At 36.6% G+C, this 12889-nt stretch overlaps 1 protein-coding gene across 14 annotated transcripts in view; it reads left to right on the plus strand.

Annotated features, from left to right (window-relative positions):
- The window catches only part of ADGRG2 (adhesion G protein-coupled receptor G2), a 57717-nt gene that overhangs the window by 1151 nt on the left and 43677 nt on the right, over positions 1–12889 (plus strand). For 10 of the 14 annotated variants that reach the window (XR_010355540.1, XM_064407555.1, XM_064407556.1 and 7 more), the window contains exon 2: positions 9832–9950. Coding sequence is in view for 13 of the 14 variants with exons in the window: in XM_064407555.1 (XP_064263625.1) it covers positions 9833–9950 (118 nt within the window). In the remaining variant the exon portion in view is untranslated. Of the gene's footprint in view, positions 1–608; positions 779–9831; positions 9951–12889 lie in introns of all 14 variants that reach the window. The other 4 variants (XM_064407552.1, XM_064407561.1, XM_064407551.1 and 1 more) reach the window with 2 other exon arrangements.

The raw sequence follows: 12889 nt of genomic DNA on the forward strand, positions 1-12889 counted from the left end.
TGAACTTTGTTGCTTTACTGTATTATTTTCTTGAATTGATTTATGTGGAAACAGGGAATAAATATTTGTAAACTAGTTCAAGATCTGCTTATCCAACAAATGAAATGTGTGATTGCACAAGCCTAGGCTGGTTTTGACTTCCATGAAATCACCGAATTGGTAAGGTTGGGAGGAACCACAGTGGGTCATCTACGCCAGCCTCCCCATCAGTTTGAGTAACGCTGAAGGTGTGCTGGAATGGGCTTCAACATGAGCCAAAATAGAGTCCACAACCTCCACATCTAAGAGATATCAATCTCAAAGCAAATAAATTGTGTCTTCAGTTCTGTCATTTGTACTGAAAAAGGAAATCTGGTGTTCTGTGTGCCTACTCAGAACACGTTCCTCCCTGTGGCTTGCATAGGCTAACAGAGTACATCATTACTAGAACTGCACAAGCTGATATTCCTGTTCTTAAGCTTTTGACCTTAAGAGTATTCCCAAGTGGAAAGCAGACTTCTGTAACTGTTTCCATGGGGGAAACAAGCAAAATTTGTTCTTCTGCTTGGTGACCAGTGGTGTGTTTATCAAATTAAACTAAAGAACAAAAAAAACATGTCTTTGCTTAGGAGGATCTCCAAGTACATGTCTTCACTGAGGAAGCACACTTATAATTTAATGATGAGGACAAATCTCTGAAGTGAATGTTGTGAAAGAAGATGCAGGAAAGAAATTGCACATAAACAAAATTTGCTCAGGTACAAATTGGGGCCAAAAAATTTTCTACTTACATTGCAAGGTAATGTTGTGTCTGAGGTACTATGGTACCAAGTGAGCTAGTGTTATTGGTATCTTTATTAATATTACTTTAGTGTCTTAAGGTAATTCTGTAGATCAAATGGTGTTTGTTAGCACATTCTTTTTTCTTCAGTGCCTTCCAAATTTAATGTTAAACTTCTGTTTCTAATACATCAACAGAAAATGGCTCAGATTAGGGTGAGTTGGAGAGAGATAAAGAACTAGATTCCCATTCTCAAGCTAATTACTCCGTTTACAGTTTTTGTGCTGTGAGTGCTCTTAGTCAGGTCTTCCACTAGTAACCATAGAGTGCTGGCAGATTGACAAAGTTTGGGAGTTCATGGGAGAATAACTCCTGTTAAATTTGAACAATTTTTAGTTCTTAATATGTAACATGATCACTGGCCTTGGCAAATGCACTTTAGCTTTAAAACTGACCACGACACTTGAGTTTTATGTTTTCAGTGGAATATTAGATTAGATTATTTGAAGGCCAAAGGGTAGCTCATGCAAGTAATCTCATAGACTCCAATGTAAAAATTAGCATGAATAAGTCACGTTATTTGGCCTGAAATGTTAGCTTTATGATAAATGGTAAGTCTACTAGTGGTTTTGTATATCTAGGTCCAGTTAAAAGCTTTGCTCTTTTCCAGAGAAAAGGATTTAGAGAATATTAATTTGTTGGTCGGTGCTTCTCAGCTTGTGAAGATGAATGAGCTGATAGTTTTGTTTGTTAGACAGATGTTCATGATTATGAGGGTCTTACTCTTTCCAGTCATAAATTCCTAGTGGAGTTACAGTTGGCAAAGGCTCTATAATTGCTCTATGAAAAAGATAGTTTTGTATAACTATATGGTAATTAATAGGACTCAATTACCTGGGAGTCTTGCATTCCTTTTGTGTAGATTTCCTTTGAAACTTATTGTTGTTCAGGATCAACAAAGGGTCTTTTGTAGCTGACATTAAATCAAAGACAAAAAAAATCCGTATCAGTCTCCTCTCTGCATGAGTCACATAGATTTGTCTTCAGCCGTGAGTTGAATAGTTTGTATGCCACAGGTATTCAGCCTGTGAGGAGTGCTACCTACATCAGATTCAGGACAGTTTTATTGCAGGTGTTGGGAAGTGGAACTGATATAGGATTTTAGAAGTGTGTCTGGCAGTTCAAGTCCCAGAGTCAGCATTTTCAGTCTTTCCTTTATTGATGAGTTCTGTGGCACAGAAATATAAGTACTGTCCGGCACAACAGCTACTTTTCAGCTAGTGCCTTATAAAAATGTGATTATTTTGTTCTGTTCTAGGTCCTCTTCTGCTGGCTGCTTCAATACGGTGTTCTTAACAGCTCATAGAAAAAGTATAGTTAGTAACATGATGAGCTTATTTTTGTTTACTTTAAAAGAAAACTGTAGAATGTCAGTTATACTAGCTGAGACAGTAGATAGAAAATAAATACTTTATAAAGTTCCTCAATCTACTTAAAATACATTTTCAGCCTGTAGAATTTATAGAAAATTACTAAGATTTATCACAGTATTTCTGTTTAGTGAAATTTGCATAAGTACCTTAAGTGATGCCTTAGTTACCAAAAAAGAACAATTCTCCACAAATTAAGCACTATTTTCTCATTTATAGTGTTCCTTAAAGGAATCATTGAGGAGTTATGGTCCAAGAGATCCATCAGAAGGTTTGCTGAAGTTGTCATTTTTGGCAAGATGTGACACTTTTAGAAATGGTAGAATTAGAAAGACAAAGAGTAATGTGATCATGATAATTGTGGAAATGTTATTGTGAACACATCACAAAACCTTTCTTTTACTGATACTTTTAGTGGTCAAAATATTCTCTAAGTCCCTTTCTTTACAGAAAAAAAGACTGTGCCTCTCTGTCTCAAATATTAGACATTTGGGCACGCCTGATTGTGAATTCTGCTAAATTCCCTGTTTAAGTTCTAAGTTCCCAAGCAGACTTTGAATATTTTTGTTTCTTTTGCACCAAATTAATTATGGACATAAGCTTACTGAATGGGTTTCTGATGGGCTTCATGTTCTGAAGTGACTTTGTTCCTCCATTATTTATTCATAGCATAGTCCATGTGTTCATATAAATTGGATTAAAAATGCTTTTCTTTTTTCACCCTCATCTATGTTTTGGCAAGTCAGCAATGTGGTGATTGTGTCTTATTTCTGAAAAGGCAAATGACTTTTTTATAGAGGTGGTGGTGGTGAAAAAAGCCATGTGGTGTGTAGTTGTACAAAGTAAATTTTTTGAGCTGATACATTTGTGGGGGTGCACACAGGAATGGTACAGATTTAAAGAAACTTTTCTGGAGCTGCTTTCAAGTCATCTACTCACCTATGTGATGACTTTCAAGCGTTTATGACTGTTTGCTGTTGGCTAACTTGTTTCAGTTGTAGTAGTCAAACATAGGCAGTGATACATCTCCTGCTCCTCTGCAGACACTTACATTGAACCCTGAGGAGGAGAAGTGCTAAAGAAGGCCCAGAATGCTGTTCTGGCATAACCCTGTTTCCTAGAATGTCTTAATAGAGGTTCCCTAAATATTTACCCCACGTGGAGACTGGAGTGCCAACATGACTGTATTTCCTCAGGCTGTGTAGGGTGGTGGTGCCATATTCTATATCAGAGGTTTTTTTGGACTTTGGAAGATGCTTCTTCAGTACAGCCATCCTTCCAAACTGATGAGTTTTACCTCTGTGGTGCAAATGATTGGTTTTGGTCATTGGGCTGTTGACTGAAAGAGTCTGAGAGACTGCTATAGACCACCCCCACCCCCTCTTTCAACCAAAACCTCTACCAAATACTGTGCTTCTTAGCTTGCAGAGAAATTTTAATGGCTCCAAGGGCAAGATCCAAGAGACCTGTTAAGTCCATAAAGTGAAGCTTAGGATGAAATCACAGTATAATTTCTTTTTTAGGGTGTTGCTATTCAAGCCAGGAGAGCTTGGAAAAGAGAGTGGGGAAGAAAAGTGTAAACTGAGCAGAAACAACTATTTACTTTTTATTTTCCTTCACTTACAGCAAAAAGAAACTTTCAGAGCTCTTTTTTTCTTCCCCCTTTTTTTTAAAGAAGGAAAATTGAAAGCATGAGCTGAACAGTCTTCTTTTTGGCATGCCTGGTGCTCACCTGACTCTTCACAGCCTGCTTACATTGTTCACTGATATGAATATTTGAGGTTTAGAAAAGTCTTTGTCCTTCTCTCTTTCTGCATCAAATCAAGTCCTGTAGCTGAATACAAAGGTTTCTGAAAACTTTTTGTGTACTTTTTTGTGCTTATATCTCTGTATACCCTTTGTCATGCTTTTATATGGCTCCAGGTACATGTGTAGTGTTCTTTTAATCTTTTCTGATGTGTCAACCTTTGTATGGTCTTCTACTCTGCGGAACACTTGTGGTTGTTTCTCCCTTCCATTAAACCTATATACTTCCATGCCCCAAAGTATTAAGGAAAATGTAAACAACCTGTCTGAAGTTGAAATAATCAGACTTGTGGCAAACATAACTACTTTTATTGCATCTCTGTTTGTTCTGCTTCATCAGTACTTTGTAAACTTTTCAGAGGAAACCTGCCCAGGCATTGACAGTGAAGGGCTTTTTAGTTTGCTCTAGAATTAATAGAGGGTGTGAGCAAAACTGTGCTCTTGAGGGAATACACCATGCAGACAAGGATTTCCTGGATAGTGTAAAACTTTTATAAGAGCTAGAGAAAGGTCTCCTGCTCATCTCCCAGGTGACAATTGGATATGAGGATGTGAAACATTTCCAGTCTGGGTGAGAGGGAACAAAACTTGCTTGTAATTCCCCCCTGTCCTATTTTTGCACTATATAGATCAAAAGTTGCTGTATAAGAGAATTAAGTACCAAAAGTGCAGGTTATTTTGGCCCTGAGGTCCATAATGGACAGCCATCCAATAGCATGTTCCACTCCTGAATCCACTTACACAGGCCTAAGTGATTCAATTTGCACTTTTACATGAATCTAAGGGGAGATATGTGAGTTGAACTGAAGGCAGACCTTGGCTTGCACAGCTGGGCAACAAAATAAAATATATTAAAAAGGTATACTAATGCCAGTATCCTGCAACAGTTGAAAGGCTAAACAAAGTAATGGATTTCTCAGAGAGTTCATCCTCCAGTTCTCTGAAGAACTCAATCAACCAACTAGTTTTGCAGATGACTGATGTCTGTGCTTAAGTGGCTTGTTGCTCTCTATAAGCCAACTTATTAAGTAAAATATTTAATTTCTTTGAAAACAGTAATGATTTATGTAAGGAGGAAGATTCTTGAACACATTAACATTACAGTCTTAGAAAAAGTTGGTGTTTTACGTCAAGTGACTAAATTAACATGGTGACTATATAGAATACAGTTTTTACTGACATGATTAACATGGGAGAAAATTAATCAAAATTATTATCAGACAGTAATAATCCTATTACTGTCTTCTGGAAAAACACATAAGAAACCCATGGAACAACATTTTGAACTCAATGGTGCTACTTCTGCTGTTCAGTCAGTAAATTCCCTATGTGCCAAGATTTACTGTGACACAATAGTTTCCAACATAAGCGTCCTCCCTATTACATCTAAGTTGTTTCAGCCAAAATTTAAAAATAACATGAAAACTTCACTGCATTTTGGTTCCAGTCTGGAAAATATAAGGAGTTGATGGAAGAAGTCTACAGTCTTACATTCTGAAAGGAAAGGCATTAAGAAGTTTTCATACCTGGGTAGTTTGATATGTTTCTCTTTCTTGTTTTAGCCTTTTGTTTTAGCCTTCTGTCACCTGGTATAGACTTGAATAAGGCAGAATACCATAGCAGAGCAGCCAGAAGCTTACCATTCATTATTATTCTGCTCTCAAACTGTATTTGCTATAAGTTTGGGAAATATTTTTATTGAAATCCCAAATCTTAGTAGGGGATGAATACAGAAGGTTGAATGAGACCCAAAGATATGGATGAAATGAGTGTGGCTAAACAAAGCAGTTTGAGGTGCAGCAGTAGACAGCATGATTGGAAGTAAATGAATGATTGCTTTGGGCCATGATTTCCAACAAAAGTTTCTGTAACCAGATGTTTATGCATTGGCAGTGGGAACCTGCTCTGGCTAAAATTTAGCATAAAAGAACTAATAGTTTATTAAATGTTAAAGATTGCCAGTAAATATGTATTTTCAGCAGGAATTGTGAAATTTGGATGTGAAATTTTTCCAAAAGCGATGTAACAGAATACATTACAGAACACAACTGCTGTATTTATATTTTGCACTTCCTTTGGCTTTAATCCTATGAAAATATATCTGCTGTACTGCAAGGCAAGCAGTTGCTGAGGGTAAGTGCTAAATGTCTTGACTTGTCCCCTATGGGTGCACACTTGGAAAGTAGTAAAGTGAAATAGCAGGGCATGAACTAATTATTATTAATGATAGGAATACAAACTCCTTTTTTATACCATCTTCCTGTCTTTGTTTCCACTAACACTTTGTAATTTGCAGAGTGTGATATTAATGCAGAACTGCAACGTGTATAACACAACAGACAAACAAAAAATTCCAATTTTTCAAAATATGTTAGTCCATCTGTTTTAAGAAAAGCACTCTCAATTATGGCTTGACTTTCAAATTAATAAGATGGTGTGAAATGTTGTAATACCTGGGTGCAAGGATGTTATTGGTCAAAATAAGACACTTCATGGAGAGCAATCAGGACATAACGGATTTATGCCTGAGCCTTTAATTTCTATTTTCTGAATTTTCATTTTTTCTGCTGACCATAAAGAAATGTTTTATATTGTCATTTCAGACACTTGGCTTTTTGTAAATAAAACCCACTTAGTTGTAACTGAGAAAGTGAAGCCAGCTGGTTACATCTTTACCTGAAGTCTGTGCACAGAATTCTTTCCCACACTTGGGTGGCTCAGTAACTGTTGTACTTAATTAGATTTGCTTGATATACACATGGAAATTTTTCATCCTGCTGCAAAAACTATACATAATTATGCTGGGCTCCCTGAGTCACACTGTATTCATCTATTATGAAGAAGAATACAGATGTTCACTTGAACACAAGAGCAATTAATAACAAATGAAAAGAATCTCTTATGCCTAATTCTGTAATGCTCACAACTATATATCTGCAATTGCATTACTGTTCAGGATCATTAAGAATAAAGGTTTAGGATTCTAATACAGAAAAGGGCTAAAATAAGTTTGAGAAGAACATAATGGCCAAATGTTTTGTATCATATGATCTTTATTTGAATAGATATGGTGAAATTGTATTTTATGTCTTGCTTTTGTTCTTAAAAAAATGCACCAAAGATAGCATTTCTTTGGTAGTGTCTAAACAACTTTGTTGCAAAAATAAAGGAACACAAATGTTATTTTCCCAACTCCTTTAATTGTATATTTTATCTGAACATTGGAACAAGTCTTGGACTAGTGTAGCTGTTCAGAGGCTTACAAAAAGTCAGTTGAGCTGACCATGTTAGTATTTCATTTTATATTCCTCTTATCTGGATTTTATTGCTTTGCCTGGGATCATTAATTTTCCTTCATAGGTTGAATAGTTTTGGAGTTCTTGATGTGACTGTGTTCAGTCAGCAAGAAGCTCTGACTTTGTCCCTACTTGTCTTTGCCAGGCCCATTTCTTGAAGTCAGTACAGTGTCAAAAAACCCCAGATGAGACAAAAACCTAAATGTACAGAAAGTATTTATTTCAGCCTTTTGTTTAAACAGGGGACAAATATTAGCAAAGCTCCTTCTGAAATGCCAGAGTTAGAGGAAGGTCCATTCAAACTCCTCAGGGCTACAGAGTGCTCAGGCAGGGTTGGAGTCAGTACCAGGAATTTCTTGGCTCCTGTACTCAAATTTAGACTTTTGTAATGCAGTTTTTATTTCTGGGGGTGGGACACTAACATCATTGTCTAATGAGCTCTGCCAAACAAAACAGAAGGCATGCTTGGTGGTTCAGGAGTAAACTCTGTCCTAGTCAGTTTATTTCATGTGTATCTGTTTGCAGGACTGAGGCTTAAGGAAAAAACAAAAAGCAGGGAATGTAGGAGTGTTCTCAATCAGTATCATGTGTGACACAAAGCAAGCAGCTTGCCTCATCACTTGCCAGCATCAGTGGCTACACTTGTGGATGCCACTGAGTATTTTTGGGCTCCATCCCATGCACATTTCAACTCTTGGTGTCTAGGTAGTAGAGAAAAGGGATGCTGGAAGTTGTGTTTGTTTTGTTTTCTAAATACATCACTATGGATGGATAATTTAGTGTACAAAAGATTTGCCCATAAAATTGGAGAACAGATATGCAGCTTGGTTTTGCTTGGAAATGACCTAATTTGAGACCAGAATGCAAAATGTAAGTAAGCAAAGAAAGGAAACAGTTTTTGGATGAGCATCTCTTTTAACCCTAGGAAATTACATTGTAAATGCACAGTCCTTGAAGTCATCAGATATATTTAAGCACAACAATTTTCATTATCAGGTTATTAGGATAATTAATTTAATTCTGCTATTTAGGGTGCTGACGGAATGACTTCATTAATACACAATTTTTAGGCATTCAGAGAAGCAAGCTGAGAACAGGTTTGAACATGTTTCCTGTGGATCTTTAGAAAGCTAGCCCAACATTGACATTTCTGGTGGGTTTTTTTACTTGCTTTTGTTTGGTTTTGATCTGCTCCTGCATAGAAATGTGTATATTAGGTATGACCATTGTTTTAGCATATGATTTGTCAGCTTTTTTTTCTTAATTTCTTAGAAGTATTGCATGTTGCATAATTCTTGAAAACACTGGCAACAATGTTGCAGTGCTCTTTATTTTTAAAAAGCCTTTACTTTAGGTTTCTATGGTATGTTGTGACATGGTTATAATTTATTTGCATGTATGTTTAATCAATTTTTACAGTTTCAATCACTTAGCAACTTCACCGTTTCTTAGTTTATTCCTGTGGCACTTCCCTGGCAGAGTTCAGCCCATAGTAACCATTGTAAATTAATAAATATTTACATTTGGGTGAATCCTGCAAAAACATTACATTTTAGCCTCAACCTCAAAAAAAATTTTTAAACTCCTGAAAGAGTTCACCATTTAGCAATGCCTGAAAAGAAGGGGAGCTACTGCAGCCTGACACGGCACGAGCAGAAGTAGAGTGCAGTGTGTGAGCAGGGTGGGTGCTAACCAATGCACTTGCACATGCACCCAAGTTGTGATGGCCGAGTTAAACTTCTGTGTCGGGCAGAATGCTCTGATCCACCCTAAAACTGATACATGGAAGACACATATATAACGTTTACTGCTTTGCAAGTTTCAATAATCAGCTACAGAATCACTTGCCATTATGTAGCTACACTTTTTTGTATAAGAAAAAAGCACCTGAATGTTTCTTTCAGGATGCAAAATATTCAGATGAACTTTTTTTTTTCAAAACATCTTAAAAAATATTTCATAGAACCGTATCTCTGATAACAGAAAGGTGGTCAAACCAGGTTTTCATGATGTTGTTCATGAACTTGCTGCCCACAGTCGTTTGTGGCTGTTAAAGTGTCACATGAGAGGATGTGTGGGTAGCAGACTGCAGAGATGCTTTCTTACATACTTACTGAGACTGTTAAAGCTTTTGGACAACCTTTCTTTGATCGCTCTGTCAGCTTTTGTTTGGGTTTTATGTTGTTGTGTGGGAATCTTTTGGAGGGGTTTGTTAGTTAGTTTTTCAAATGCCGGAAGTCTTATTTGTGCAAGGAGTCATAGCCATGCTTTGATGTGTTTGTAGTCTTTGGAGAAGACTTAGAGCTTGGATAGGTTTTCTTTGGTTTTGGGGTATTTTTTCCTTTCAGCAAACATCTCTTTCTCTCTTAGTGTCTTGACAATATACAGAGTATCTGTGCATTTCTGTGCAATATGTACCCAACAGTATAACAGGGTTGAGAAGATTTATGCTTATATTGGAAATATATTTTGTCATAATGTTTGTACATCTACACATTTTCTAGCCATTGTGCTTTATTTATTTATCTGTTTCTTCTAGAATGGTTGCCTGGGGAAAACAGCACTGCTGTGTTGGCAGAATACAGGACATTTTCTTGAGATTCAGGATTGTTCAAGCAGTCCTTTTACTTCAGTTGTTCTTGGCTACAGCAAGCAAAGGTAAGAGAATTTTTTCCTGATTTGTCTAGTGTTGGTATTCTAAATAAATACCATTAGTCTTGATGAATAGAACTTTTGATTATGTTCAACAGGCAAGTTTTTGCCTCTTGAAAACAAGAGGAAAAACTGTCACTAACAAGAAATGAAACAGTTGGTGCTTAGCATTTTGGATGCTTTGTATGTTTTCATAAAAAATCATTGGTAGTAACTTCTTTTAGGCTGTGGATGAGGAGAGAACCAAAACACAATTTGTAATAACAAAACAAATTATTTTATTGCTGGGTTTTTTTTTGAGCTGGAAGTGTTACTATTTTCAGAACACATTGTTAAATCTTTTATACTGCTCTTATAAAAACACCACAAGATCCTTTGAGCTTTGCTGTATTTAGGGTGTGTGTGAGTGTAGAACATCTCCTGCATTGATTTTGGTTGTGGATCTGAATATGGCTAAGGAAAAGGTAGTAAGGCCCAAAACATGTAACAGAAATTAAGTATTTGAACTTGGCAGTTTATGTTCTTTACGTAACAGTAATTGAAAAATAAATTCATAAAGTTCTTGTGGAAAACTGACGTAGTGATGCTTTTGTGTGTGGTAAATAGAATAAAGTGAGGTAAAATAATTTGTGTTTTTTCATGGCTAAAAAATTTCAGTTTTTTCTGTAAACTGATGGTTAGTCTGTTACTGCTCTGGACCTCAGCTGATAAGGATAACAGTGCTTGTCATTCATACAGCTTCCTTATGTCAACAGTTTGTAGAGCATTTATCATGTGAATAATGTGCTTAGTGTATTAAAAAAGTCGGAGTGGTTTTTGCTGTGTACTTAATGGCTAGTTTCAGAACCTTCTTTCTGTGTCATGGCATATTATTTTACTCTAGGTGAGAACTTGCAGTTCTGATTTACTGCTTGATTTTTTCAATTTAAGCATGCCTGCTTAACAATGTTGTACAGACAGTGAGGTTCCATGGGTTACAGATTAGGCTAGTTTTGTCTCTAATTCTCCAGATACAGCAACTTTTACAAAATGTTTCTATTGAGACAGAATCTGAGATTCAGATGATTAACCTACTGCTAAGATGGAGAGGTGTTAACCTCTTGTACTTTAAACAGTAAAAAGGACAGAGCTGTTCAGCAGATGGACAGATGTCGTAGAAGAGTTTTTCCAGGGGAAATTTAACTGTATCTAAAGTTCTGAGGAAGCAAGTAAAGAGGGATTTCATTTCCCACCTTTGTATCACTTAAAGCTGTCATTAATCATCAAGGAAAGCTAAACTGACACAAGGGTGTGTTTATGTTTTCCTCCTATTTTATTGGGGTATTTTGCTTTTAGGCTGTCAGCAGTTAGTAGTGTCAGCAGCATCTCTACTCAGTTCTCTCCTCATCTGAAGTGGCAAAGTATGTTTGTGTCCTCCAAAAAATATGAAGAGAGAGGAACTTCCTGTGTTCTTTTTGGTGCTCAGGATGCTGGATAAGGTCATGTTGTTTATCGCCGGCTAAACAAATAGAACTGTGAAAAGGAGGGATGAAATTGATTTTGGAGAAACAGTTCTTAGCTTCAGATTTTTAAAAAATTCAACAGAACCAAGTGACCCACTCATAGAAAGTTTAGAGATTAGGCTTTTTATAAAAGACAGTTATGGGCTCCAGATGGAATAAGTGAGTATACAAGAGTCTTTTGACATCATTTCAATGGACTGTAGAGAGCCAAATGTGTCACAGGTGGCAAACACTTGCAAGGAAGTTGATAACTATTGTTACTAGTTAAAAGCCAGATTATGCAGACATATAAACTTGTGACTATTTTTATTCAAGAGAATACCTGACTGTATTAATGCTCAGCTGTATACTGATCCAGTGGTTATGAGTAGTGTAGGGAAAATAACACTGGTGCTTATGTACTGAGAGAATCTGCTCCCATAGGACTAATTCTTAATACCTACCTAATTCTTAATACCTAATGGCTATCTCTTGTAAAGATGACAATTATCACTGTCTAAAATGTTTAGAAAAAAGAAAGAGATGCATTTTTGGTTTATGTTGTCATTCTCAGAAAGTTCATTTTAAACATTTGGAAGTATGTGCATATGTTTCAGGATTTCTTTTAGGGCTTAAGAGAACATGCTTATTAAATACTTGCTTTTAGCTTAAGTGAGGGCAAAACCCCCAGGTTTTGCATCTCTTAGAGATAAGTATAGTAAGAAGAAAAAAATTTCCTTTCTGACAAGGCTTATGTGCCCAAACACAGCAGAAGACATTGAATTGTCAGCCCATGTTTACTACTGAATGGAGTTTCCTTCACTCCAAGTTGTGTTGTATTTGTTTGTGATTTTTTTTTTAATTATTATCATTATTTATATTTTCCTTACTCTGGATTTTTCTTACGCTGGAGCTGTTTGAAGCATTCTTTCCATTATGCTCCCTTTCCTGTGCTGTAAAGGTGTGTTCATGGCTACTTTTCTGAATTTATTGCATTGTCTGCCTGCAAGGAGACTTCAGGAATGCCTCTGTTAGAGCGCAGGCAGTTCCAGCTCCTCGGTTCCTTGGTCAAGGGTGGGTCACAGCCCACAACCACCATTGCTAGAGGAAGTGATGATTAACAGATCTTCTAAAGGCTTTACTGTAATGTCATCTCCTGCTTGCAATGCATCCACCCACATGTCAAGGAGACTTAGTCAAGGTAATACTGATGATTAATTCCTAACATAATGCTGTACTGCACTCACTTGGAACAGCAAAGTGCATTTTCTGACTATGATTCCAATTTCCTTTCTGCTTTTTCAGCATTCTTTGGGTAGATAAAGCATATTAAAATTTCCAGCCTTTCTTGCAGCAATTCAGATAGTATTGGTATCTATTCTCTTAATTTTGGCATCTCTTTTTGGCACTTTTCTTTATGACTGTTTAGAGCAAAGTGGTGGGCCATCTTTCCAGTTTCCAGAA

This window comes from Passer domesticus, chromosome 2 (genome assembly GCF_036417665.1).
Source record: "Passer domesticus isolate bPasDom1 chromosome 2, bPasDom1.hap1, whole genome shotgun sequence".
NCBI lineage: Eukaryota > Metazoa > Chordata > Aves > Passeriformes > Passeridae > Passer > Passer domesticus.